We start from the raw sequence: 26,897 nt of genomic DNA, 5'->3' as shown, positions 1-26,897 counted from the left end.
TCATTATGAACTCCTAACAATATAACATGAAAACGATACAAAGAGCAGCTACCTGTTTTTCATTGCCTGAGTTTCCAAAGGTCTGTCGAATACCACTCTGGATAACACTGGAGATTCCTTCCATGCTGAAACGCTGAGGGCCACGTTTAATAGAAGGAAAGAAGGTTATCAGGAGAATTTACAAGTAAAGTAAGCCAAGGCGAGAATAGAAACAGCAATGACTCTGGGACTGAGCCAATGACTGACTTGATTGTTGCAATATTATACCAAAAGATGTCATTATAAGCTAGTGAGTCATATGACTGATAGTTAAGATACATCAGTAAATTTACATTAATTAACCATTATCTAATCATAACGTGGAAATGGTCATGGTCTCTTATGATGTCCAATCACCCCCAGCAACCCGAAATTATTTGATTTTATTAGGTCCCCACTAATCCAGAGATTTGAGCACATAATCTAGGTTGACACTTCAATGCAATACTGAGGGAGTGCTGCACTGTCGGAGGTGCCGTCTTTCGGATGAGTTGTTAAACCCAGGCCCCGTCTGCCCTCTCAGATGGACGCAAAGGATCCCATGGCACTTTTTGAAGAAGAGTAGGGGAGTTTTGCCAGTGTCTTGGCCAATATTTATCCCTCAACCAACACCTAAAAAACAGATGAAGTGTTCATTTATTTAATTGCTGTTTGTGGAACTTTGCTGTGCCCAAATTTGAGACTGCTTTTCCTACATTACAACAGTGGCTACACTTCAAAAGTACTTCATTGGCTGTAAAGTACTTTGGAACGTCCAGAGGTTGTGAAAGGCATTATATAAATGCAAGTCTTTCTTTCAGGATATTTTACACCTCCTCTCTGCATTCTCTACCCTTACCTCAAACACCACAACATTCCCCAGCTGATAGGGTAGATGTTCGATTGCTTCCCAGGCCTCAGGCCTATGATGTTCTTAAGCTAGCCATTAGGAGGTACAAGAGAGCAGCACGGATTGCCTCATATTCCCTGATGTTACATCTTTCCCTGTGTGCTTAATCTTTACTCCAATCACCATCTTCCAGGCAGCCTGACTGAGGGCAGCAATTTACTGAGTGGGAATTCACGGAAAAAGTCTTTCATTTGAACATCGTTATAATCTACCAACAAAATGTTGTGCTAATGGCTCAAAGGTAAAGTCTTTCTGACTCTGACCCACACAGACCAGAAAGTCAAAGGTTTGATTCCCAGTCTGTTGTTGAGTGAGCCATGACAGTAGTGGTAGGGATGTTAAAAATGAATGGCAAACCCATGGAGAAAGGAAAATCAGCCAAGGTTCCTGATCCTGATCACTATAGAGCGACCACTTACTAGAAGTGTGGGTGCTTTGACATCAGGGCGAGGACAGGGTTGGGCTGCACTGTAATACACACCACAGTCAAATAATCGGCTGACATCAGCTATCAAAGCTGACATGTGAATAAGGTAACAACCTCAGGACATCCCAAAGCGCTTTACAGCCAATGAAGTACTTTTAAAGTATAGTCACTGTTGTAATATAGGAAACACAGCAGTCAATGTGCGCACAGCAAGGTCCCACAAACAGAAATGTGATAATGATCGGATAATCTGTTTTAGTGATATTAGTTGAGGGATAAAAATTGACCAGGACACTGGAAGAACTCTTCAAAATAGTGCCATGGGCTCTTTTATGTCCACCTGAGAGGGCAGACAGGGCCTCTATTTAATGTCTCATCCAAAAGACAGCACCTCTGATAGTGCAGCACTCCACTGAAGTTTCAGCCTAGATTTTATGCTCAAATCTCTGAAGTGGGACTTGAACCTATAACCTTTGCTAACTTAAAGGTAAGCATGCTGCCACTGAGCCACGGCTGACACCTTTAGCCTAATGAGGAAGTCAATGCCTTTAAAAGAGGATGGGAGGAGCAGCAGAAAAAGACATACTTTGGTTTCGCAGATACTCAATCTTTACAGAGGATGAAATTGTAAGCACCAACCAATGCAGAATGCTATTTATCTGAATATCACATCCAAACTGGCTGGTTAACTAAAGCGACTGAGTTCCCAGCATGCCCTGTGTACATAATTATTTCATCACACTGGATTCAGCTTGTATGTTGAGTCAATATTACACAAGATAGTACAACACTGGAGTTAATATACGATCAGGAATCTGAATGGTTCTGCATAGGGAGATTCCCCTAGTTATTCAAATAAACAATGACTCACCACATAATTTAAATTGATACTAACCCTCTTATCAAGCCTTACACTTGAAATGAAAGCTCTCCTCCTACAGCCCGTGTCCTTAATAAGTGCAGGAGCCAGCAGTTCCCTGGTGGACTACTGATGATCTGATGTTATCATTTGAATATGTGGCTGTCTGCATCTAAGGATTGGACTCGCTGGGATTGGAGGAGGGGAGGTTGAATGTAACTGAATACCCATTCCCCAGTGTCTGATGGCGGCACTACCAAAAGATGCAGTAAATTCAGCCAAATTTACAGGGCAGCACTGAATCTGCTTTAAGGAATGGAAAAAACCATTGGGTAAGCCTTAGAGCTTGAAAACAGAATACACTGTTCGATGCCCACATCCCTCCACTCATTTTCTTACCAAATGTTTGTCCAACTCTCTCTTAAAATTCTTGATGTTATCAGCAATGTGTTTAGGCTTCTTCTAGGTAATTGTTACCTCGTTACGAGAGTCTGGTACGAGAGTTTCTACGCTTATATCAGGTCTGTATTTATCTGCAGCGACTGTGTTTCACGGACTATGTTCTAATATTGTTACAAATTGTCAACAAAGTCTATGGGATGACCTAACTTATTTTATCAATTAAATAATTTAATTGTGCAATTTGTGCTTCCTTGTTCATATTTTTAACAGTTTCCTGAGATGTAATTTTCACAGTGATGGAGGGCTGGTAATAATGAGAGTTGGACAGATGTCAGTAATTTTTCTGGGATTGTGGAACCTGGTCCTCATCTTGCCCAGTTTATTTCTGCCAACTCTTCAGGTCCACCCCTGAGTTACACACCACCTTGAGTTGAGTGGGTGGCAATGGGTGTCAATGTTCCTCAGAATTGAGTTGGACAGTCATGGGTTTAATCCCCACTCCAGGACTTGAGTACACAATCTGGGCTGACACTTCAGTGCTGCACTGTCAGAAGCGCCGTCCTTCGGATGAGACATAAAACCTAAGACGTAATTGTCACAGCGATGGAGGCTTATAATAATGAGAGTTGGACAGATGTCAATGACTTTTCTGGGATGATGGAACCTGGTCTGACTGTTCTGGTTAACGTGGATGGTAACAATCTCATGACATTATTCAAAGAAGAGCCTGGTGTCCCAGCTGACATTCCCCAAACCGATACCAACATTAACAGATTATTGGTCACTCATCCTATTGCTGTTTGTAAGATCTTGCTGTGCAATAAATGGCTGGTGCGTACACCTACATAACAGTTCTAACACTTCAAAGTCATTCATTGCACGTGAAGAGCTTTGGGATGTTTCCGAGAGACATTATAAGGTGCTGTATCAATGCAAGTTCCTTTCCTTCCTTAAGTTGAGCTATATGAAACATGTGAAAGCAGTAAGGGGCAACTCGCCCACCACTTTCTCTCCTAATTTGGAGGGGGGGGGTCACTTAAGACTTCCACTTCATACCTTCCCGAGGAGAAATCCACAGCAGGGTTCAGAATATCTTTCAGCAGCAAAACATACAAGGACACTGATGTTCTACAGCCCCACGTCACCAAAGCTCAGCTGGTAATGAAGAGCTTCACTGCTGCTTTCATCGCACAACCACCCGGGTCTCACCTTCACAGGCATGTGGTTCGCTCTCTCCTGCCGGATACTCTGCGGAATCCCGCCTTTCTCCTTCTTCTTTTTCTTCATCGTTTCCCGGTGCTCCTTCTGCTTGTTCTGCACCTCGATGAGGATGGAGATGAAGCTGTTTTTCACCTCCTTCTCAAACTCTAGCTCATCGCGCAATGCCAGCTGCTGTATCAGCTCCTCGGAGTAATCCTTAACGGCCAATTCAATCTGCACCAACAGCTCACCCACTTCAGCCTCAGTCATCTGTTTCACATCTGCACGGCCAAAGCACACAAGCACGGTTTAAACCTTTCACTCTGAATCCACCTAATCCCTCCCTATCTGGTTCTTCAGTCTAGTTGTATTTGTGTGTATCCCTCTCCACCATTCTAATATCTCTGAGACCATTCCTCCTTCTTATTCCTACTGCAGTTGAAGCAACCTCCCTCAGAATTCTCCGCTCCTCCGACTTTGGCCTCATGTGTGCATCTCCCATTCTCATCCCTCCACCGTTGGCGGCTGTGCCTTCAGTCGTCTAGGCCCCACGCATTGTAATTCCCTCCCTAAACCCTTCAGTCTCTCCACCTTCCTCTCCTCCTTTAAAACCCTCCTTTAAACCCCTCCTATTGTCTCCTCCTTTTGGCTCAGCAAGTTATTGTTGTTATAAATCAATCGGTCCCCTTAGTTAGACCCAAGCCTGTACCCAGGTATCCATTATTCTCTATAGAAACAATCCAAATCCCTCAATTAGATTTTGTCCAGTATTAAAAGTTTTCCATCTGATGCGCACCAGCGTGTGTGAAGGATGCAAAGCAAACTGATTGATTTGAATTTCACAGTAGGCAAGAAATTATGAAACACTTATGTCACTATCTATATTAATTAATTAATTTGCTTCTGACCTGGAACCTTAAACTCTCAAGTATTTTTCAATCTGCACAATTCCCTCATGAAACAATAATTAAACCCTGATGGGCCTGAAAATGCTTTTACTTTAATAACTATTAAACTTTGTGGCCTTTACAGGGACGTCTTAGCAACAGAATAATACATTATGGGTTACATGGTACTACTGTTCATACACACAGATGTGGGCAAAATGCCCTAAACTTGGCTGGAGGCATCCGTAAAATTGAGCTTTCAGCAATCCTGCTGAACTCTGGAAAAACAGTAAGGGTGAAGAACCATGAGGGATTCCAAGAGAGCAAAAATAAATCTCTCACAATTAGCTTTTGGTTCCAATTAGTGAGTGGAACTAAAAACACCACAGTAGTCAAAGGGAATGAAGAATCATGTTCTGATGACCATGAATGTGGTGATCCTTTAGTGACTTACAGCTAGACAAAGTGAAATCATACTGGGGCTTAGAGGGTTAAATTATGAGGACAGGTTGCATAAACTTAGCTTGTATTCCCTTAAGTATAGAAGATTAAGGGGTGATCTGATCAAGGTGTTTAAAACATTAAAAGGATTTGATAGGTGTATACAAAGAAACTATTTCCTCTGGTGAGGGAATCAAGTACAGGGGGACATAATCTTACAATTAGAGCTAAGCCATTCAGGAATGAAATCAAAAAGCACTTCTTCACACAAAAGGTAGTAGAAATTTGGAACTCCCACCTGCAAAAGGCTGTGGATGCTGGGAGACAATTGGAGCTTTCAAGACGGAAATCAATAGATTTTTGTTGGGTTAGGGTATTAAAGTATATGGAGCAAAGGTGGGAAAATGAGTTGAGGTACAGATCGACAGAATAAGCTAAATGAATGGTAGGGCAGGCTCGAGGAGCTGAATGGCCTACTCCTCTTCCTAATGCTTTTATCCTCACAAATGGCCCTGAAGACCTGGTCCTTATCTGGGTTGTCTTAATACGGTTACGTATTCCCTCGGGAAATAAACACTCTCCCAGCTAATGATTCAATCTGGGTCTTTTTTGCCCCAAAGCAATTAAGAGTTGTTCATTATAAGTGTTAGACACGTGCCTGTCTAAGGAATGTTGATGTTCAGAGGGATTTGGGTGTCCTTGCTGTACCTGCATGATAACAAAAAGTTAGCATTTAGGTACAGCAAGCAATTAGGAAGGCAAATGGCATGTTGGCCTTTATTGCAAGGGGGTTGGAGTACAAGAGTAAGGAAGTCTTACTTGTACAGGGCTTTGGTGAGACCTCACCTGGAGTATTGTGTACAGTTTTGGTCTCCTTATCTAAGGAAGGACATACTTGTCTTAGAGGCAGTGCAGCGAAGGTTCATTAGATTGATTCCTGGGATGAAAGGGTTGTGCTATGAGGAGAGATTAAGTAGAATGGGCCTGCACTCTCTGGAGTTTAGAAGAATGAGAGGTGATCTCATTGAAACATATAAGATTCTGAGGGGGGCTTCACAGGGTAGAGGCTGAGAGGTTGTTTCCCCTGGCTGGAGAGTCTAGAACTAGGGGCATAGTCGCAGGATAAGGGGCGGCCATTTAAGACTGAGATGAGGAGGAATTTCTTCACTCAGAGGGTTGTGAATCTTTGGAATTCTCTACCCCAGAGGGCTGTGGATGCTGATTCGTTGAATATGTTCAAGGCTGAGATGGATAGATTTTTGGACTCTAGGGGAATCAAGGGATATGGGGATCGGGCAGGAAAGTGGAGTTGGGGTCGAAGATCAGCCATGATCTTATTGAATGGTGGAGCAGGCTCGAGGGGCCATGTGGCCTACTCCTGCTCCTATTTCTTATGTTCTTATTTATCACCACAAAATGTCTTGCTCTGGTTGGCTGGTAAATATAATTTGAAAAGAGGGTTATCACAGAATTTCATCTGGTACCCTTTGATTAATATTCCTTACAATGTTTATTGGGTTACAAGATCCCAGTTTTTTTGTACACAGTACACTCCTAATAACTCAAAGTTGTTTTTTGTGATAATAAATTCAAATATCCAATGATTTGAATTAAGTAAACAACACAGCAAAATGGGAATTTAATGCTAAAAAAAATTGAATCACCAGATAAGTTGAATTAAGCGACTCTAAGAGTAGACTCTTAATAACTTTTTGGTGAAAGCTATACTTGCAAAAAGAAACCTTTACACCTCTTACTTTCTAGAAGTGATTTTGTTTGGAGGTTTTGAGTTTTGCAAAAGCTTTTTTACAGTTATTTTTGGCAGCAACTCTTTAAGTATTGTTTTAATTCAGCCAGAGGAATATTTCTGGGTGGGATGGGGGAGGTGAGAAAAACACTTTCTGTGTTCAGAGCATGAACAAGAGTAAAGGATGTTCTTGAACTGAGGGATCTTCAACAACAACAAAAACTTGCATTTATATAGCACCTATAACATAGTGAAACGTCCCAAGGCTCTTCACAGGAGCGATTATCAAACAAAATTTGACACCGAACCACATAAGGAGATATTAGGACAGGTGACCAAAAGATTGGTCAAAGAGGTAGGCTTTAAGGAGCATCTTAAAGGAGGAGAGAGAGTTAGAGAGATGGAGATATATAGGAAGGTAATTCCAGAGCTTAGGGCCTAGGCAGCTGAAGACATGGCCACCAATGGTGGAGCGATTAAAATTGGGGATGTGCAAGAGGCAAGGATTGGAAGAGCACAGAGATCTGGGACGATAGTCGGGTTGGAGGTGGTTACAAAGATAGGGAGGGGCGAGGCCATGGAGGAATTTGAAAACAAGGATGAGAATTTTAAAATCGAGGTGTTGTCAGACCAGCAGCCAATGTGGATCAGCGAGCACAGGGGTGATGGGTGGATGAGACTTAGGATACGGGCAGCAGAGATTTGGATGAGCACAAGTTTATGGAGGGTGCAAGGTGGGAGTCCGGCTAGAAAAGCATTGGAATAGTCGAGTCTCGAGGTAACAAAGGCATAGATGAGGGTTTCAGCAGCAGATGAGATGAGGCAGGGGCGGAGACAGGTGATGTTACAGAGGTGGAAGTAGGCAGTCTTGGTGTTGGATAGGATATGGGGTCGGAAGTTCAACTCAGGGTCAAGTAGGGCGCCAAGATGGAGAACGGTCTGGTTCAACATCAGACAGTGGCCAGGGAGAGGGATGGAGTCGGTGACTAGGGAACGGAGTTTGTGGCAGGGACCGAAGTCAATGGCTTAGTTTATATAAATCTTCTGTTTGTGTAAGTGTTCATTCTTTTTATTGGTTTCTAACAGATCTACAAAATGTATTCCAAGTGCAAGGGGGACATATTATCAAATAATAATTTAGTTTGTGTGTGAAACGTATAATGCTCCAGTCATCATAAAACAGTGTATTTTTGTTAGGTAAGATTGTAGGGGATTTGGAGCAAAGGCGGGTAAATGGAGTTGAGATACAGATCAGCCATGATCTAACTGAATGGCGGAGCAGGCTCGAGGGGCTGAATGGCCTACTCCTCTTCCTAACCTCCAATTCATCGTGGGCAACACCACAGGAAATCTGCTTTCAACTGTAATTTAAAAGGAGCCTGGCACAGTGATGCGTGAAGAACTGGTGTGTTTTTAACCTGTTTAAACAAGGCAATTTTCTTCAAATCACTGTTGTAAACACCCCCCCCACACCTGTACATGGGTCCGTGTAACATCACATCGCTGACTCCTCACCTTCCGTCAGGATGTTGTTGTTGCTGCTGGGCGGTTTCAACACCTGTACCTCCTGCGAGAGGACAGAGAGCTTGTCGGACTGTGATGGAGTCTCCTCTTCATCAGGGTCAGGGGAATTCTGCATCATCTCCTCAATCTCTTCAATGACCTGCAGGTAGATTATCAGATACTTACAGCCCAGACATTCTGCTCCCTTCAACTCTTCTCAGCTGTCATTTTTTTTTCTCAAAGAGTTCCGTTAATTTTTGGGGGTTGTCCGATGGCTCAGTTCAGTCACCAGTCAGTGCTGAGGTAGTGAGGTGGTAGTAGGGGTGCTACCATTGAATCATAGAATCATAGAAAGGCTACAGCACGGAAGGAGGCCTTTCGGCCCATCGAGTCCGTGCCGGCTCTATGCAAGAGCAATCTAGCTAGTCCCACTCACACACCCTATTCCTGTAGCCCAGAAAATTTTTCCTTTCAAGTACTTATCCAGTTCCCTTTTGAAGGCCATGATTGAATCTGCCTCCACCACCCAATCCGGCAGTGCATTCCAGATCCTAATCTCTCACTGCGTAAAAAAGTTTTTTCTCATGTCACCTTTGGTTCTTTTGCCAATCACCTTAAATCCAAGTCCTCCGGTTCTTGACCCTTCTGCCAATGGGAACAGTTTTTCTCTATTTACTCTGTCTAGACCCTTCATGATTTTGAATACCTCTATCAAATCTCCTCTCAACCTTCTCTGTTCCAAGGAGAACAAACCCAGCTTTTCCAGTCTATCCACGTAACTAAAGTCCCTCATCCCTGGAGTCATTCTAGTAAATCTCTTCTGCACCCTCTCTAAGGCCTTCACATCTTTCCTAAAGTCCGGTGCCCAGAACTGGGCACAATACTCCAGCTGTGGAATAAAGTCTCCCCAAATCACTTACAATTTCACATTCTAACTGCCAACTGCCTGGCCTTCATCCCTCCATTCACCGATACTTCTACAGCTGCTCAACCACTCCTTCCCCTTCACCTTTACTGTCCCCAGTAAAAACTTTACTCTTCCCCGGCTTAGTTGTTCCCCCTGATATGGCCCCCTCAGATCCAAGGGGCACAGGCTTGAACATAACTGGTTCAGCCATTCATCACCAGATCTGGCTGGCACCACATCAAGCTCACTCTCCTCGGCCAAAACCACCCTCTACTCCAGGATCACCCTGGAGAGCAAAGATAATTCTCGTCTTCTTTTCTCCACTACCAACCATCTCCTTAAACCCCTCTCCACTGCCCTTTCCACCCTCGCGAGTGCAAGGAGCTCATGGGCTTCTTTGTCACTAAGATTGAGACCATCCGTTCAGCTGCCAATGCTGCTTCCCCCTGTTCTCCTTGCCCACCAAGCCAAATGTTGCTCCCCCTGCCCAGGCTGAACCCATGTCTTTCTCCAGTTCCTTTTCTATCTACCCTCATGCCCTCTCTGAGCACATCTTGTCCATGAGACCCACTTCATGCTCTCTTGAACCCATTCCTACTAAATTGCTAACCACCCAACTTCCCTTCCTGGCCCTGATGCTAGCTGACATTGAAAATGGTTCCCTCTCCTCTGACACTGATCCCATTCCTTTCAAAAGTGCCATTATCACCCCTTCCCTCTTTGACCCTCCTGCCCTCACAAACTACCACCCAATCTCCAGCCTCTTTTTCCTCTCCAAAGTCTCCAATTGATGTTTCCTCCCAAATCCATGCCCATCTTTCCCACAACCCCATGTCAGAATCTCTTCTATCATCCCTGCTGCAGCACTGAAACAGGCCTAATCAAAGTCACAAATGACATCCTCTATGACTGTCACTGTGGTGCACTATCCATCCTCGACCTGTCTGCAACCTTTGATACATTGACCACATCGTCCTTCTCCAACACCTCTCCTCCTCCAACACCTCTCCTCCTCCAACACCTCTCCTCCTCCAACACCTCTCCTCCTCCAACACCTCTCCTCCGTTGTCCAGCTCAATGAGACTACCCTTGGTTCTCCTCATGCCTATCCAATCGTAGCCAGAGCATTTACAGCAATGGCTACTCTTACCACCCACGCATTGTTACCTCTGGAGTGTCCCAAAGATTTATCTCTGGCCCCCTCCTTTTGCTTATTTACATGCTGCCCCTTGATGACATCGTCCTAAGACACGGGGTCAGCTTTTGGACGTCTGCTGACGACACCGAGCTCTACCTCTCCACCACCAGTCACGACCCCTTAAATCAGTACTTGCCACATCTTCAGTGATTTAGAACTTTTGGAGATCACCTGAAGTCCCAGAGCTGATCACTGTTGATGCAACTTCAAATACTTTCCTTGGTGCAGCAACCCCTAACTCTCCATCTTAGAACAATAGCAACATGAGCAGTGATAGGTGACTAATCAGCCAATATACTTCTGTCACATTTCCAGCTTTTACAGGAAGTGATAGTTCACCAGCCTTGAGCTGAACTCAAACATTTCAGCTTATACTCTGAAGAATGAAGCGAACGTCAGCTGAACCTCAATGTGATTCACACTCTGTTTTCAGCGTCCCTAGGCCCGGGGATAGAATGTGCTGAGATGTGGTATGAGCTGATGGCCAGCAGATGACTCAGCACATTCTGTCCCCCATGTCTGGCTGCAATGCGGTACTAGACTTGCTCTTCCAGCCAGTCTCCCTTGGAGATGATGGCAACAATGGTTCGTTTCAGTTGCTTTTCATTTTGATTCCTCAGACGTGTATGTGTTTGTGTTCTTTGCCGGCTTTACCTGTTCAGCTGTGAAGAGAGGCTCCTCGCTCGTGCAGGATACGATGATGTCCAACTTCTCGATTAACTCTCCATCCTCGGTGATACTGTCCTTGTCGGTGGCCTGAACAACACGTGGGAACAAAGAGGTAAAAATAGAGCCGTATTACTGCAGTCGTTCAACATAAATCTTCTTCACTATATGAATTACCAGTTCTTCACTCTACTCCCTCTCCCAGCTCATTTGGCTTCGCAGGTTAACAGCAGCTCCATATCCTTGGTCAGCTGCCTTCCATATGTTAATGAAGTGTTGCAGTGCTAAGTGGGTAGAGCTCCTCTGGGACAGGACTCTTGTCCATTATCAGCTACTGGTGAATCGATTAATGCCACTGCCGCAGGCAGCTGGTAGCGGAACTCCAAGCTGGTGGCTCATGTGGAACAGGCCTAACCGAGATCACAAATGACCTCCTCTGTGATTGTTACTGTGGTGCACTATCCCCGCAGCCTTTGGTACGGTCGTCCACGCCATCCTCCTCCATCGCCTCTCCTCCGTTGTTTAGCTCGCTTGGTTCAACTCTTAATCCAATCGTTGCCATAGTATCTCCAGCAATGGCTTCCCTTTCCACCCCCGCACTGGTTCTGAACTATTAACCCATTGATATTATAGCCCTGCCCTTGGAGCTCGCGCTGTAATGGAAATAAAGGAGTGTATGCACCACCCCATAAGATGGCTTTGTCTCCCACCTCCTAGGGCAAAATGTGGATCTAGAGGCTGTTATAGCATCACAGAATCAAAGAGAGCCACAGCACAGAAATGGGCTTTTTCCCACATGAACCACCAACTTGGATTTTCCGCTACCGGTTGCCTGTTGTAGAAAACGGCCGAGCGTCCTATCGCACAGCAGCTCTACCCACGTTCTCTTGCGCATCCCCAACATCCTTCGCCCTACCACTGGCAGCTGTGCCTTCAGCTGCCTAAATCCCAAGCTCTGGAATTCCCTCCCTAAACCTCTCCGCCTCTCCACCTCTCTCTCCTCCTTTAAGATGCTCCTTAAAGCCTATTTCTTTGACCAAGCTTTTGATCACCTGTCCTAAAGTCTCCTTCTTTGTCAATTTTTTTTGTCTGATAACGCTCCTGTGAAGCACACTGGGATGTTTTACAACATTAAAGGTGCTAAATAAATGCAAGTTGTTGTTGTTGTGAAGTTTACGACAGGAGGGTGGGAATGAACAGCGACAGTTTATTAACATATGGGGCATGAACATTCTGCTTGCAATTTCCCAATTTTTGGACATGCAGGACTTTCAAACTAAAGGACACCCATTTGTCCACATTGTTTCTGGGGATCAGCTGTAACATTAAGTGATTCAAAGGGCTCATGTATAATTTAAAAGGCCCAGATAAGTAACTTCAATCCATATTTCATATGATTTTTGGCCGTTTTTATTTTTTAGGGAGGGCGTTGTTCTGCGGGTACTTATGTTCTTATGAGTCTGTGCAAATTTCAATCCCCCTCTCCCCCAGTAGCATTACTAGCACCAGTGGGTTTCCCATTGGGAACCCTCTTATCTAAGGTGATAGGGAGAAGAAGGTGAGGACTTATAGATTAAAGCCAGCAAGGTGAGGCTGCTTGAGAGGTGCTCAGTGATCAACCACTGGGATTTTCAGTGGTAGCACTCTCGTCTCTGAATCAAAAGGTTGTGGGTTCATCTCCCACTCCAGAGTCTTAAGCACTAAACATAGGTTGACACTCCAGTGCAATACGGAGAGAGTGCTGCACTGTCGGAGGTGCCGTCTTTCAGATGAAATATTAAACCGAGGCCCCATCTGCCCTCTCGAGTGGACGTAAAAGATCCCATGGCACTATTTCGAAGAAGAGCAGGGGAGTTCTCCCCGGTGTCTGGGACACCTACCTAACAATGACTGTGGGCGGCTGTTTTCAGACACAGAGCCATGTCGTCTGCTGCAGCGACCCTGCATCATAGAGCTGGTCCATCCAGAGGCTGCAATGGTCAGCTGCAACCTGAAACTTCTTGCTGGCATGCTGCAATGCTAGCCTGTGGGGATGGTGCCATGAAGCTGCCCTCTGTGCCACTACCTCATGCAACACCATCTCCTTCAGTGGCCATCCGACGGTTAGGTCCTTCACAGCTCCATCACTTGCCTGCAAGACCATGCCTGCACCTTGGGTTTCTTTCCTTTCATTTTTGCCTTGGTTGCTCCTTAGTCTCTCTCCACTTCAGCCTTGGAAATGGCCTTTCCAAAGGCTTTCAGAATTGTTTGACTCTATTCTGAAACTCTCCTTTAATTGTCCTTTGCCATTAAATTTCATTTTCATGCAATATTCCACTCCTGCCACTAGTGTGTTCCCTGCACCTATTCACCTCGGTACCTAAAGCTATGCAAACAAGCTAGCCTCACAAAATTAGATGCAAACAGTGTAATAAAACCAACCAATAACCATTCTGGACTAAACTGCGCCAATATAGGAAAATCGAGGCTACCCAATTTAATCCCACTCCCCATAACTTTTAATATTACTTTTTTTAAAGCAACTATCTAATTTTTTTACAAAGAATTTGTGAACCCTTATTTGTGACAGAATCTCACATTCTAACTGCCCTCTGTGTAAAGAAATTCTTTCTGACCTCTCCAAGGAAAACTCCGCAGCAAAAATCATAAAGTTGCATAAGTGACTTTACAGCGATGGCATGAGTCCACACCTGGTGTGTGAGCAATAGTTCCAATCTCACAGACAGAGCTCCAATCCCATCCTGCAGTGCACGAGGGGCAAATTCAGAATATCCGCAGCCCTTTTATTTCACAGGACCGCTCCCAGTGGGATATCAATGGGGCTTTAGAGACAAACTGTGAGCTAAACTGATTCAAAACCATTCACAGTTCACCAACTACTGGGCGCATATAGTGCTCTCTTATTTTTCACCTTCAATCTTTCTGCTTGAATTCACTAAAAGCTGAATGAGGCGGTAATGCAAAATGGGCAGTAGCGAATCGGCAGCCCATTTTGCATTGCACCCTATTTTCATGTCCATTGCACTGCGGACCAAGACGAACAATACCCCAATGTTTGCAATAACTGCATGTATAACCATTGCAAATTCTGTTAGAATTCCAACCTCTGATGCTCTCTTTCCAGAGCACTGAACTCTGATCTAATATAAAAAAGCTACAGGAAAGTGTAGCAGCGTCACGGATGCCCTTATGTAGCTGTGGCTCAGTGGGTAGCACTCTCTCCTCTGAGTCAGGACGTTGTGGGTTCAGAGTCCCACTCTAGAGACTTGAGTACAAAATCTAGGCTGACACTCCAGTGCAGTACTGAGGGAGTGCTGCACTGTCGGAGGTGCCATCTTTTGGATGAGATGTTAAACCGAGGTCCCGTCTGCCCTCTCAGGTGGATGTAAAAGATCCCATGGCACTATTTCAAAGACGAGCAGGGGAGTTCTCCTGGTGTCCTGGCCGACATTTATTCCCCAACCAACATCATTATCTGGTCATTATCACATTGCTGGTTGTGGGGGCTTGCTGTGTACAAATTAGCAGCTGTGATTCCATTACAACAGTGACTACACTTCAAAAATACTTCATTGGCTGTAAAGCACTTTGGGATGTCCTGAGGTCGTGAAAGGCTCTGTGTAAATGCAAGTCTTTCTTTAACTGTTGAGGGGATTTGTTTATAATACAGTCCATGTTGGCAATTAGATTGTCTGAGAAAGGTGGCCTCCTGCTCCTCCTGGCCCCACAAGGAAAGTTTAGGTCTCCCCTAGCCCAGGCACCCCCCCAACCCCTCCATCCCGATCGACTTACCGAGCGCTATGGACCGTTCCTTCGGTCCCCGCCGGCGGCATATACCGGAATCTAACGGCATTGTGGGCACAATTAAAGTTAAAATGAGATCAGAGAGACACAGGGGCACTGCCATGAGAAAGACACGGATACTAATGCCTCATTTCTGTCAATAAGTGAGCACAGACGGTCTTTACAGTTGTCTAATTCCGACTGTTGATCATCAGAATGGAGTCAGTACAACCTGTTCTCAGTTACATTCCCAACATGATGCACGCTGCAGAACGAGCTGTTCTGGAGCCGGTGCAGAGTGAAGAGATGAGATATGCGATGAAAAAGCTATAGATAACTTCAGAGAGAAGTGCCTCTGGATCTGGGAATTGCAGCGAAGCGCATAATCCCGGTGAATATCGGAGGTGCGAGCGCCTTCAGCCGCACAATTTGCACGTCTACAGGTTGTTGGCTTCAGAGGTGCCGACTAACAGCCAACAGCGTAAACAAGGCAGCACTACGTCTGGTCGGAAAACAGTGTACGACCTAGTGACTGAGACTGGGACAGAACCTAAACTGGGATCTACACAGATGTACAGACTGGCCCTGATCCAAGTTCATTTTTAGCCAATCGGCGACAAATTTATATTAAACCATTATTTCTCAGACTTGCCTTAAATCAGGGATCCCAAAGTACGTCTTGTTAGTCACCTCTCTGTCGCTCAGATTCCAGTCAGAAATATAGAGACGTCTCTAACACTTCCTAATTGCACTCCGGTGGCAACTGCTGATGGAGAGAGTCTGGAAGGCCACCTTCTGGTCGGCTTTATGCTAATTTTATGTTAAATAAATTCTATGCTAATTGGCGTGGCCCTCGTACCATGTGCAGGGGAGGCACAGCTGGCTTCAGTGAGGTTGGTAGCATCTGCCTTCAGCCCTGTGCTCTGCATTTCCTCACAGGACAATGTGCCCTTTCAAATACAATACAGCTGCCATCATTTGGGAAGTGACAATCTGATCTAATTTGCAATATATAAAAACAAATCTAAAAATAAATTGTTCTGCATCTCAGCTGCTTCACCCTCCAGTGGTTCTATATTAATACATAGAATTACATAGAATTTTACAGCACAGGAACAGGCCATTCGGCCCAACAGGTCTATGCCGGTGTTTATGCTCCACACAAGCCTCCTCCCACCTTACTTCATCTCACCCTATCAACATATCCTCCTATTCCTTTCTCCCTCATGTAAAGTACTCAGGCAAATTGACTAAGGCAGAGTCCAGTGGAAGGTCTCCAGCATTATTGTAGGCTTAACTTGATGAGTGAATGTTGGCGACAACAGCAAAACCCTTTAGTCCAAACATCTCACTTTCATTTTGGTACTTATCAGTCTGGGCTCATTGGTAGTATCCTTGTCTCTCAGAGTCCATAAAGGAACAGGTTCAAGCCCCACACTAGGACTTGAGTCTACAATCTAAGCTGACACTCAGTGTAATATTGAGGGGGTACTGCATTGTCATTTGGTGCCGTCTATCAAAACTCAAGGCGGGCGGTAATCCGTCCTGACCTCAGCGGTATGAGGCCTGGAGAGATTTTAACTGAGGCCTGTGGGTGTCAGCATGGTGGCAGGAGGCCATGTAAGGGACAGTCCAAGGCACTCGGAAAGTCGATAGGGGTGGCTCGGGAAGGCCCAAACTTTCCTTGTGGGGCCAGGAGGAGCAGGAGCGCTCCCCTCAGCAGAGGCTGCGATTTTAACCCTTCCCTTGTGGAAAGTGCAGTGGAAACCCAATCTATGCTCGTAAATGGAGGGGGGGAGTCATGGTGCACATCCAGCGAAGTTACAGCATCGGAGCGGGAGCAACTCCGAGAAAATTCCCGGCTGAGAGTGAGTTCAAGGGTTCAAAGTCAGTATGGAGTTGTTTGGGGGACACTCTGCCTTTCAAATATTTTGTAAAGATTAATATTTAGTAGACATGCCAGTGGCATCCGGTGATATCTGATTTCAATTGAAATGAAAACCGGGCGGTTTCTATAATGGGTGGCAAATTGCAAATCAGCCCTCATGTGTCCATTACTCTTTGTGTGAAACAGTTCTGTCTGAATTCCCTCTGAATTGACTCATGAACCCATTTACGCTCTCCACTTCAATCACCATTCCTGACAACTCATTCCACAACTCTATTACCCTTGGTCTAAATCATTCTAGTTGAATTCACTTCTTACTCCAAAGTTTCTAATCTTTAATTGGTGCCCCTGGTACTTGAGGTGCAGGAGATGCTATGGCTGCTGATGAATAACATGCATGGAGTCTACTTTTTGTACATATATATATAAAACTACAGAGGTTTAAATGGATGTCGGATGAGGAGTGGATTGGGTTGTGATGCCCTTTGCAGTCGAATAGCACGTCAACATTTCCTGCCCATGCTCTCACATGAAGAAAGGTCGTTTGGCTAAGTACTGTAGGGGGCTGGCACCTGTTCAGCTATAATCCATCAACATAGGAACATAGGAACAGGAGTAGGCCATTCAGCCCCTCGAGCCCACTTTGCCATTTGATAAGATTGTGGCTGATCTGTGATCTAACTCCATATACCTGCCTTTGTCCCATATCCCTTAATACCTTTGGTTGCCAAAAAGCTATCTATCTCAATTGCCATTTGCGGAAGAGAGTTCCAAACTTCTACCACCCTTTGTGTGTAGAAATGTTTTCTAATCTCATTCCTGAAAGGTCTGGCTCTAATTTTTAGACTGTGCCCCCTACTCCTAGAATCCCCAACCAGCGGAAATAGTTTCTCTCTATCCACCCTATCTGTTCCCCTTAACATCTTATCAACTTCGATCAGATCACCCCTTAACCTTCAAAACTCTGGAGAATACAACCCCAATTTGTGAAATCTCTCCTCGTAACTTAACCCTTGAAGTCCGGGTATCATTCTAGTAAACCTACGCTGCACTCCCTCCAAGGCCAACATGTCCTTCCGAAGGTGCGGTGCCCAGAACTGCTCACAGTACTCCAGGTGCGGTCTAACCAGGGTTTTGTATAGCTGCAGCATAACTTCTGCCCCCTTGTACTCTAGTCCTCTAGATATAAAGGCCAGCATTCCAATAGCCTTATTGATTATTTTCTGCACCTGTTCATGACACTTCAATGATCAAGGAGTCAACACCTTCAGGAGAGGAGAAGGGAATGGGAGAAAACTGACAGAACAAAAGAGGAAAAACTAGTGTGTTGACCCGTTGCTCAACACGAGCTCCTTAGGCTGAAGTTTCACTGAGAGACTGAGTGAAGAGCAGTAGTAAAAACTTAATAGTTAACAGCCCAAGGAGTGAGCTTCAGTAACCAGAGGACACAGATTTAAGGTAATTGGCAAGAGAACCGGGGTGGGGAGGAGATGAGGAGAATTTTTTTTACGATGTTATGATCTGGAATGCATTGCCTGACAGGGTGATGGAAGCAGATTCAATAGTAACTTTCGAAAAGGAATTGGATAAATACTTCTAAAGGAAAAATCTGCAGGGCTCTGGAGAAACAGAGGAGTGGGACTAATTGGATAGCTCTTTCAAAGAGCTGGCACAGGCACGATGGGCCGAACGGCCTCCTTTTCTGCTGTATGATCCTATGACGCTATGAAGAAATCAGTCCTCACTGAATACTCTGCAGCAGACAGAATTAACACGAGCCTTAAATTCTCTTCCTACACCAATACTGGCTGATGAACACACAACATGACACACAAACGTTTACTATTCCCCTGCAGAGGGACCTTGGTATGAAGCAACTTGTGCTCCCCTGCAGGCTTCAAAGAGGCAGTGAGGTGAGAATCAGTTTAAACTGAGAGGTCTTAGCAGAGGGATTCAGTATCAGCTGGTTTCACAGCAGCACTGGATCAGCACTGACTCTTTCCCAGCTCAGACACCATCCGAAATGGTATCTCCTGGGTTTCCTACTCCCTGATTGTACCTGGTGAAAGGGGGACCCCAATGTAACAGGGTACGGTAGTGTAGTGGGTTAGTAATTCAGAGACCTGGACTAATAATCCAGTGAGTGTGAGTTCACATCGCACCATGGTAGTTTGAGAATTTGAATTAAGGGGAATTTGAATTAAGGAGAATTTGAATTATCCTTCAGTTCCTTTCACATGATTGAGAAAGGAACTGAAGGATATGTGGACATATATGGAGATGAATTAAGTTGGGAGGAGGCTGATATGGAGCATAAACACAGGCATAGTCCTGTTCATCTGAATGGCATGTTTCTGTGCTGTAAATGCTATGTAATTCTATGAATTTGAATTCAGCTTTAAAAAGCTAGTATCAGTAAATATGACCATGAAACGGTCGGATTGTCAAAAAAAGCCAGCTGGTTGACTAATGTGAAGGAAACCTGCCATCCTTACCCAGTCCGGCCTATACGTGACTCCAGACCCACACCTACATGGTTGACTCTCAACTACCTGTGAAAAGACCTAGGAAGCCACTCCATTCAGGGCAGTAAATGCCAGCCTTGCCAGCAATGCCCACATCCCAAGAATGAATTTAATAAAACAGGTTCCTGGGAGGAGAGAAAATCAATACTTAAAATGGCGATACTACTAAAAGACGTGAGGTTTTCACTCAATGTTTTCAAATTTCAAAAGGAGGAAGTGCTTTCTATTAAAAGTACTTGTCTCAGCTCTGTCCCCTGACCTGTGCCTTTTCCTATCTACAGTTAGAAGTTCCGATATTACTTTTAAAATCCATTAGAATTACGGGCACAGAACAGATGGATGAAATACAGAAATAGCAACACTTAGGCCTTGAAATTACACCGCGGGAGACTAGCGCACAAATGCTTGACGTGTTCCGATGAAAGTCCTCTCTCCATTATTTTGATGGCAGCTTTAGCCCATTAATTCAAGAGTAGCAGATGAAGGAATCATTGACAGACATGTTACTAGGTGATACTGATTGGGAAGTAACTGGCTAAGGCAGCTTTCAGGCCTCACTGCACATTAGCCGTAACTGAACACATCCTCTGCATCTTTAACTTCTGAAACCATATCGAGTGCCAGCACAGTGCGACGCTGTCTGACCCTGACACAGCAACAAGGTCAGGTGAGCGAGTGTATGCACTTCCCAAAGTAAAGCCTCAAAGTCAATGCTGTCCCTTTAAACTCTAATAATAGCTGAGGTGGGGAATCGATGAGGGCAGACATGTAGGGTTACCAAGTCTGGTTGGACATATCCTTGGAGATTTCGGCACATGACCTCCCGCCCCCGCACTCCCGTCATTGGTCACCCAACACGACCGACCTAGCAGAACACCCACTTCCCGCAACAAGTGGAAAGCAAAAAGACTCATCGTTAGCTGATTGGGTGATTCTTGATTGTCAATCAAATAAACTTTTTCCCATCTCCAATATTTTTATAACTAATAAACAAAATTGTTCAAAGAAGACGAAAAAAACACACCATTTTTTTAATGCCCCTATGATTTTTCTCTTGGATTGATCACGGCACTGTCCTGGAGATTAATCTTTAATTCCTGTAGACTCCCAAACAATCCTACAGACATGGGATTATCAGCCATTCCGCTGTGTTTAATATAATGCCGCCTCTCTCCCCGCTGGGTACTAGTGATTCACTGGAATAATTTCTTGCCATTTCCCCTTTTCCACAATGATATTACCACAAAGTACATCTTCTGCACAGCCAATTAGATCATTGAAACTTTGATTACAATGCAGGGCAGGTTGGATTGGCTTTACAGTGCACCATTCTGAAAATCTCTCCAAATTCCACAACACTCCATGCATTTAAATCTCTCCATTCAATTCGAGTTAACCATCAACTTTTACTTCATTTTGTGCACAGTACAGACACTGGCTTGGGCACTGCTGACTCGGGACGTGATAACAGATCATGTAGTGAATGGAACTGGCACTCGATGCGGTTTCAATAGATAAAGAGACAGATGAGATGGAAGGAATGTCACACGTTACATGATGCTGGTTGCTAGAAGGATAAGTGCCAGAATATAGGACCCTTTGTTAGGGGAGAAATTAAAGAAGTTCTTTTCCTTCCAGTTGGTCATGAATAAGAGCAGATTTACAATCTGTCAGATGAATACGGCATACATTTTAAAATTACAGAGAATTACATAGAGTCTACAGCACAGAAACAGGCCATTCGGCCCAACAGGTCTATGCCGGCCTTTATGCTCCACACGAGCCTTCTCTCACCCCTCTTCATCTAACCCTATCGGCATATCCTTCTATTCCTTGCTCTCTCATGTAGCTTCCCCTTAAATGCATCTATGCTATTCGCCTCAACTACTCCATGTGGTAGCGAGTTCCACATTCTAACCACTCTCTGGGTAAAGAAAGTTTCTCCTGAATTATAATTTCTGTTTTTAAGACCAGGAACACAGGGCCTTTAATCTTGCCACATTAAAACAAAAATGGCCAAACGCTTCCATTAAATAGGCAGGCAAAAGAAGTTCCAACAAACACATTAGCTGCTAACTGTGAATGTCGCACACAATGTAATTTCACCCCAACATAATATATACAAGACAGTTTACACCCCAGAAACACACAGTGCATGCAGGAGGATCATTTCTAGTAACTAATAGGGAATTTTTATATAATATCTATACAAAGGATATTATTATAGAAAGGATATTATTAAACTAGAAAGAGTGCAGAAAAGATTTACTAGGATGCTACCGGGACTTGATGGTTTGACTTATAGGGAGAGGTTGGATAGACTGAGACTTTTTCCCCTGGAGAGTAGGAGGTTTAGGGGTGATCTTATAGAAGTCTATAAAATAATGAGGGGCATAGATAAGGTAGATAGTCAAAATCTTTTCCCAAAGGTAGGGGAGTCTATAACGAGGGGGCATAGATTTAAGGTGAGAGGGGAGAGATACAAAAGGATCCAGAGGGGCAATTTTTTCACTCAAAGGGTGATGAGTGTCTGGAACGAGCTGCCAGAGGCAGTAGTAGAGGCGGGTACAATTTTGTCTTTTAAAAAGCATTTGGACAGTTACATGGGTAAGATGGGTATAGAGGGATATGGGCCAAGTGCAGGCAATTGGGACTAGCTTAGTGGTATAAACTGGGCGACATGGACATGTTGGGCCGAAGGGCCTGTTTCCATGTTATAATCTTCTATGATTCTATTCTATGATTCTATAAGTGCTATACCCACAATGTACTGTGCATTATAATTTATTTTACAGGTAAATTACTGAAAATAGCACTCAGTTACTTACGATATATAAATGTTATACTGAGTAACATCCGCAGAGAATATTATTATAATATAAATCACTGCCTTATTTAGATATTTTGCTACAAAAGTTTGTGTTTGTTCTGCATTCAATGTGAAGAGGAGGTTTCGCTGGTAAATCTATCAGAGCATACATTGTGGATTAGGTAATGTGAAGCAGGGATTTGGGGATTTCTTTGATCTGAAACACACATGGAAACCCATCACATGCTTAAGAATTTGAAGCAGTCTCCTGCTTTTAGGATCAGTTACTGAGTGCTGGCAATACAGTAATATGCATCAGAGAGAAAACGCATCAACCTCAGATTATATATCACTTCACTGTGCAGTTGTCTCTCTGGTGCTGGGGAGATTATTTCGATTAAGTGTCCGGTGATTCCTCTTCAGTACTGAGCAGAGTGATAATTAACACTAGGGGAGAGAGCCTCTGGGTCGTGGAAACTGAGAGAGTCTCGGCGCAGCGTGTGCAAGATTCACCCAATCTCAGCAACATCTCAGAGGTGTACAATCTCCTGGGCCTGAGAAACCGCACTCTTAACAGCTAGGCAGATGCAAACGACCTGCCCTCTCTCAACTTCAAAAGCAAAACAGCTCATCATCCTGTAAATCCATACATTTATACAGTGTGGAGGTTACAGACTGTGCAAATCCCTCATGAGAAAGTTACAGACTGTATTTATGCACCTTGCGTGGGACTTACAATCTGTGCTTATATCCCTCGTGTGGGGGTTACAGGCCATCTAATACATTTGTATTATTTGGTCTTATTTGCCTAATTTATTCAGGTGCTGATGAACAGTCTATTTTAACTTTTCTCCGTTCCAGCCACAATCTCTATCTTCTTGATTTCTTGACACTTTAAATATAGATCAGCCACTTGGATCAGCTGAAGTGAGAGGTGTCTCACCGATAGTGGTGGTTAGCAGGAGGCAGCACATTGGTACAGAAAACATTCATTTATAGTCCTGCAATGATTTGGTTGGGGTGCTGGATATTTAGACCAGTTCCACTTCCAGTTACTAAAACACAGAGAAACCCCCCCTCCCCCCCCAAACCCCCACCCCCCACCAATTGGCTAAGTTATCACTTCACTGCCCGGGGCTACTGGGGCTAATTTTAACTTTTGGTGGAGTCAATCGGTGATATCGGGATCGGCAACTGAAAAGGTGTCTAATGACGGCTGATCCGATATCACCCGTTTTACGTCACCACTGAAAATTAAAATTGCCTCCCAGTGAGTCCAGCAAGATGCCAGCTTTGATTGCCAGTCTGGACTGTTACCTGATCTGAGCTGGGGAAGCAATAGGGGCTGTACCAGCAGATTAACAACAGATTATCTGGTCATTTATCTCTTTGCTGTTTGCTGTGCACAAATCGGCTGCCGCGTTTCATACATTACAACAGCGACTACACTTCATTGGCTGTAATGTGCTTTGGGACGTCCTGAGGATGTGAAAGGTGATATATAAATGCAAGTTCTTTCTTTCTTTCTTCTTACAATCAGCCTTGTCACTATTGAGCTAGCAAGGGGCAAATTCGGCCAGATTTTCTGCTCCTACTCACATGTATGGGCACTGGATAAGGAAAGGATTGGGTTTAGCTCTGAACTCCCCCCCCCCCGCCAACTAATTCCCATCAAAGGTTCAGAGTTGAGGCTCATGCGCAAAAGATGCCCATCAACCATATCCAAGCCATGGGTCAGCACCTTCAGAACAGGGGAAAGAGGAAACAGTTAAAAAAGATACATATCCGGACCGGCCCAGAATTTAATCTCTGTTGATAAAATATTTCAAGATGGTTGACTAAGGTGAAAGCCACTTCAATAAAAATATGGGAGACATTATGGTACCTGTCATGTGTATAATAGTTGGTAATTCTATTAAACTTTACAGTCTAGAAATTCAGGGGTTAGTGGTGTGTTGTGAGTGTTTTCTGTGATAACATACTTACAAAACCATATGCAAATAGGTGAAGAGCACTAACCACACAGTGTGTGCCTTGCCTGCTTAAGGGAAGGATACAAGGGGGTCACATCATTTGGCAGATTAGCTAGAAGCAGAGTGAGTTCCTTGGTAGGGGGAATATTCTAGCTAGACAGCAGTTACACAAGTAGGGAGAGCAAGCTGCACAGTCCTCTCAAAGCTTTCAGCTACTGTTGCCAAGCAGGCCTGACTAGGCACTGCATTGTGTCCAAAGGCCAAACACGGGCAATGCAATGCCAGCCCAGCAGCGCCCATCACCCTTGCTGTATCGTGTATGGGACCACAGCATGCCGGGGGTGAAACTTATCGAAGGAGCACACCTATGGCAGCAGTGGCAGCGATGTCCCTATGGTGGAGGTTGGCTGCAGGGCTAGAAGTAGATGGCACAGCCCTGTAACTGCCCCGCTGCTGAATCTAAGCCTGAGGAGACCGTGCTCCTTAGTCACTGCTAGTCAGACGTGCCTGGGCCTGTAAAGTGGGTGGCATGTTGGCAGTGGTCTGCCTCCGGTGCCATCTGACTGCTCTGGCACTCCTTCTTTAATCCTTGTTTTCTCCTCCCATTAAATCAAGTGACAGGGGACCAAGTGTCTGGCAACAAAAACAATTAACTCAATAGCTTTAAGAGGTCAGTTCCTGACATGTAAGAACCTGGCTGGTCTGTAACGCCCGCTTGAAGTGGGAGAGATTAGCACGAGATGTGCGGAAGCAGAAAGATTGGTGTAATAATATGCGCTGGTGGCAGCAAGCAATGCGAGGGCACCAAGCGCTGCACTCAACGTGTGGGAAGCAATTGGGTTCAGGAACTCACAATTCTCCAGCCCTTACATGCACAATCTCCGCCCTTAGACACTTGCACCCATAGGAATTTCCAGGGTTAAATAACTTATAAACGGAATAACAAATAATAATATGGAACTGAACTCACTTCTGAGCGGGCCATGAAGAACCCAGCAACTTTTATAAATGCTCTTGGGTATAGCAGCCTGGTGGTTATGATACTAAACTAGCAACCAAGAGGTTGTGAGTTCAAATCCCACCCCAGACGATTGTAAAACTGAGTTTAATAAATTTGGTAATATCCGGGCAAACACTAGGAAATTACTATAAAAACTGCCAGATTGTTATAAAACCCCAACTACTTCACCAATGTCCTTCAGGGAAGAGGACCTGCTGTCCTTACCTGGTCTGGCCTACAAGTGACTCCAGTCCCACACTATGTGATTGACTCTTAATGCCCTTTGAAGTGGCTTAGCAAGCTGCTCTGTTGTATGAACAATTGCTACAAAGGCTAACCAACAGCACCTCATTAGAAAGTAACTAGGGATGGACAATGCCAGTGTTGCCCACATCCCAAGAACAAATAAATAAATTCTTTATTCAGCAGTTTACCCATTTTCAAAACTAGAAAGGGGATCAGTTAAAGTTGACCCAATCAAAGTGTTCACTAAGGTAATGGGGACACAAGTTAAGTGTAATGAGAGAAGTCAGGTGGAACCTTTTGTTTTACACAAAAGGTGATAGAGTTGTGGAACAAGTTACCAGGGAAAACTACTGAGGCGGACCAAAGTAGATTCAGGAAGTAATCGAACGCCGTACTAGAGTGGAGAGATTGAGGGTCACAGTGACAAGGCGGGAAGATGAGGTCACTCCAACAGAAAGGGAATTTTCCTGTTGTTCAAAATTCTTCTGTTCTGATATACTGGCCTGGATTTTCCTCCAATGCCCTGCCCCAAATCAGCCAGGATAGTGACGGAAACAGTGGGAATATGGGGCAGAGGCCTACCGCCACCTTCTCATCCTCACTTTAATTTTTCTCTCCCTTTGCTTGCTGGGAAGGCTGCTGACCATCCCTTTAAACCCACTCCCACCCCCACCACAACCCACCCCCTGCCGCATGTAAATGCAGACGGGGAGATGGGGCCTGGTTTCCTGCCCAATTTCGCTTCTTGGCACAGCTGTTTCCTTTGACCCTGGGACCATCGGTAGAAGAGTGGTGCTAGGCCCTTGGATATTGGCGGCAGTCCGCCTAGGTTGCTGGGTGGAGGAAGATGGCCTAGGAGTGGCCTCCTCTCCCTTCATGACGGCCTCAAAACCGTACCTGCTGAAGGCCTCGGTTCGGTTTGAACCATTCAGTACTGAAGTTGCTGCAGTCTCCGGTGTGTTCCTGCCCCCTTTAAGGCTCACCCCTCCTCTTCTGGTGCTGCAGTAGGTCTCGCGCTACAGCTCAGCCTCACCTTCTTGGCCCAGCAGTGGCAGGCTATCTCTTGGAGGCGAAGATCCTGGCATACGTAGCTAATGAGCCACGACCTAAAAAACTGGTCCTGGGGTCACGGCAGTGTCCCGCCCTTCGAAGAGCAGCGAGGGAAGGATATGGAACATAAAATATGGAACATAACATAAGCCCAGTACTAGGCTCGCCAGAAAGAGCCTTGTTTCAATGGGAGTAAATTGAATTCCATTGTTTTTTTTTCCTGAAAAAGCCTCCCACCCCAAGTATTGTCGATAGTGTAAATGTTGCCTCAGCCGAGGCTTCAACATTACCTCCATGTTGGAGAGATTCATGTTGAGCTCCTGCAGCCGTGCTGTCCTCCAGTCCTCAGCTGCGCTCGATATGTAGTTGTCAGTCAGCGCATCCCAGATCCTGGAATAAGAAAAGTCATTGTTAGCTGTCAGCAGCACTCAGTCCCTCGCTACGGCCCAGCCTCATGC

The 26,897-nt window shown here is 44.8% G+C and overlaps 1 protein-coding gene across 1 annotated transcript in view; it reads right to left on the bottom strand.

Moving 5' to 3' along the window:
• The window catches only part of fez1 (fasciculation and elongation protein zeta 1 (zygin I)), a 60,906-nt gene that overhangs the window by 9,588 nt on the left and 24,421 nt on the right, over positions 1 to 26,897 (bottom strand). The window contains exons 2-6 of the mRNA XM_067971068.1: positions 26,730 to 26,829; positions 11,154 to 11,255; positions 8,407 to 8,554; positions 3,826 to 4,097; positions 53 to 133 (exon numbers count right to left, since the gene is read on the bottom strand). Of these exons, the coding sequence (XP_067827169.1) occupies positions 53 to 133; positions 3,826 to 4,097; positions 8,407 to 8,554; positions 11,154 to 11,255; positions 26,730 to 26,829 (703 nt within the window). The remainder of the gene's footprint in view (positions 1 to 52; positions 134 to 3,825; positions 4,098 to 8,406; positions 8,555 to 11,153; positions 11,256 to 26,729; positions 26,830 to 26,897) is intronic.

Source organism: Heptranchias perlo, chromosome 33 (genome assembly GCF_035084215.1).
Source record: "Heptranchias perlo isolate sHepPer1 chromosome 33, sHepPer1.hap1, whole genome shotgun sequence".
NCBI lineage: Eukaryota > Metazoa > Chordata > Chondrichthyes > Hexanchiformes > Hexanchidae > Heptranchias > Heptranchias perlo.
The sequence above is the reverse complement of the archived record's forward strand: the minus strand, read 5'-3'. Positions and strand labels throughout refer to the sequence as shown.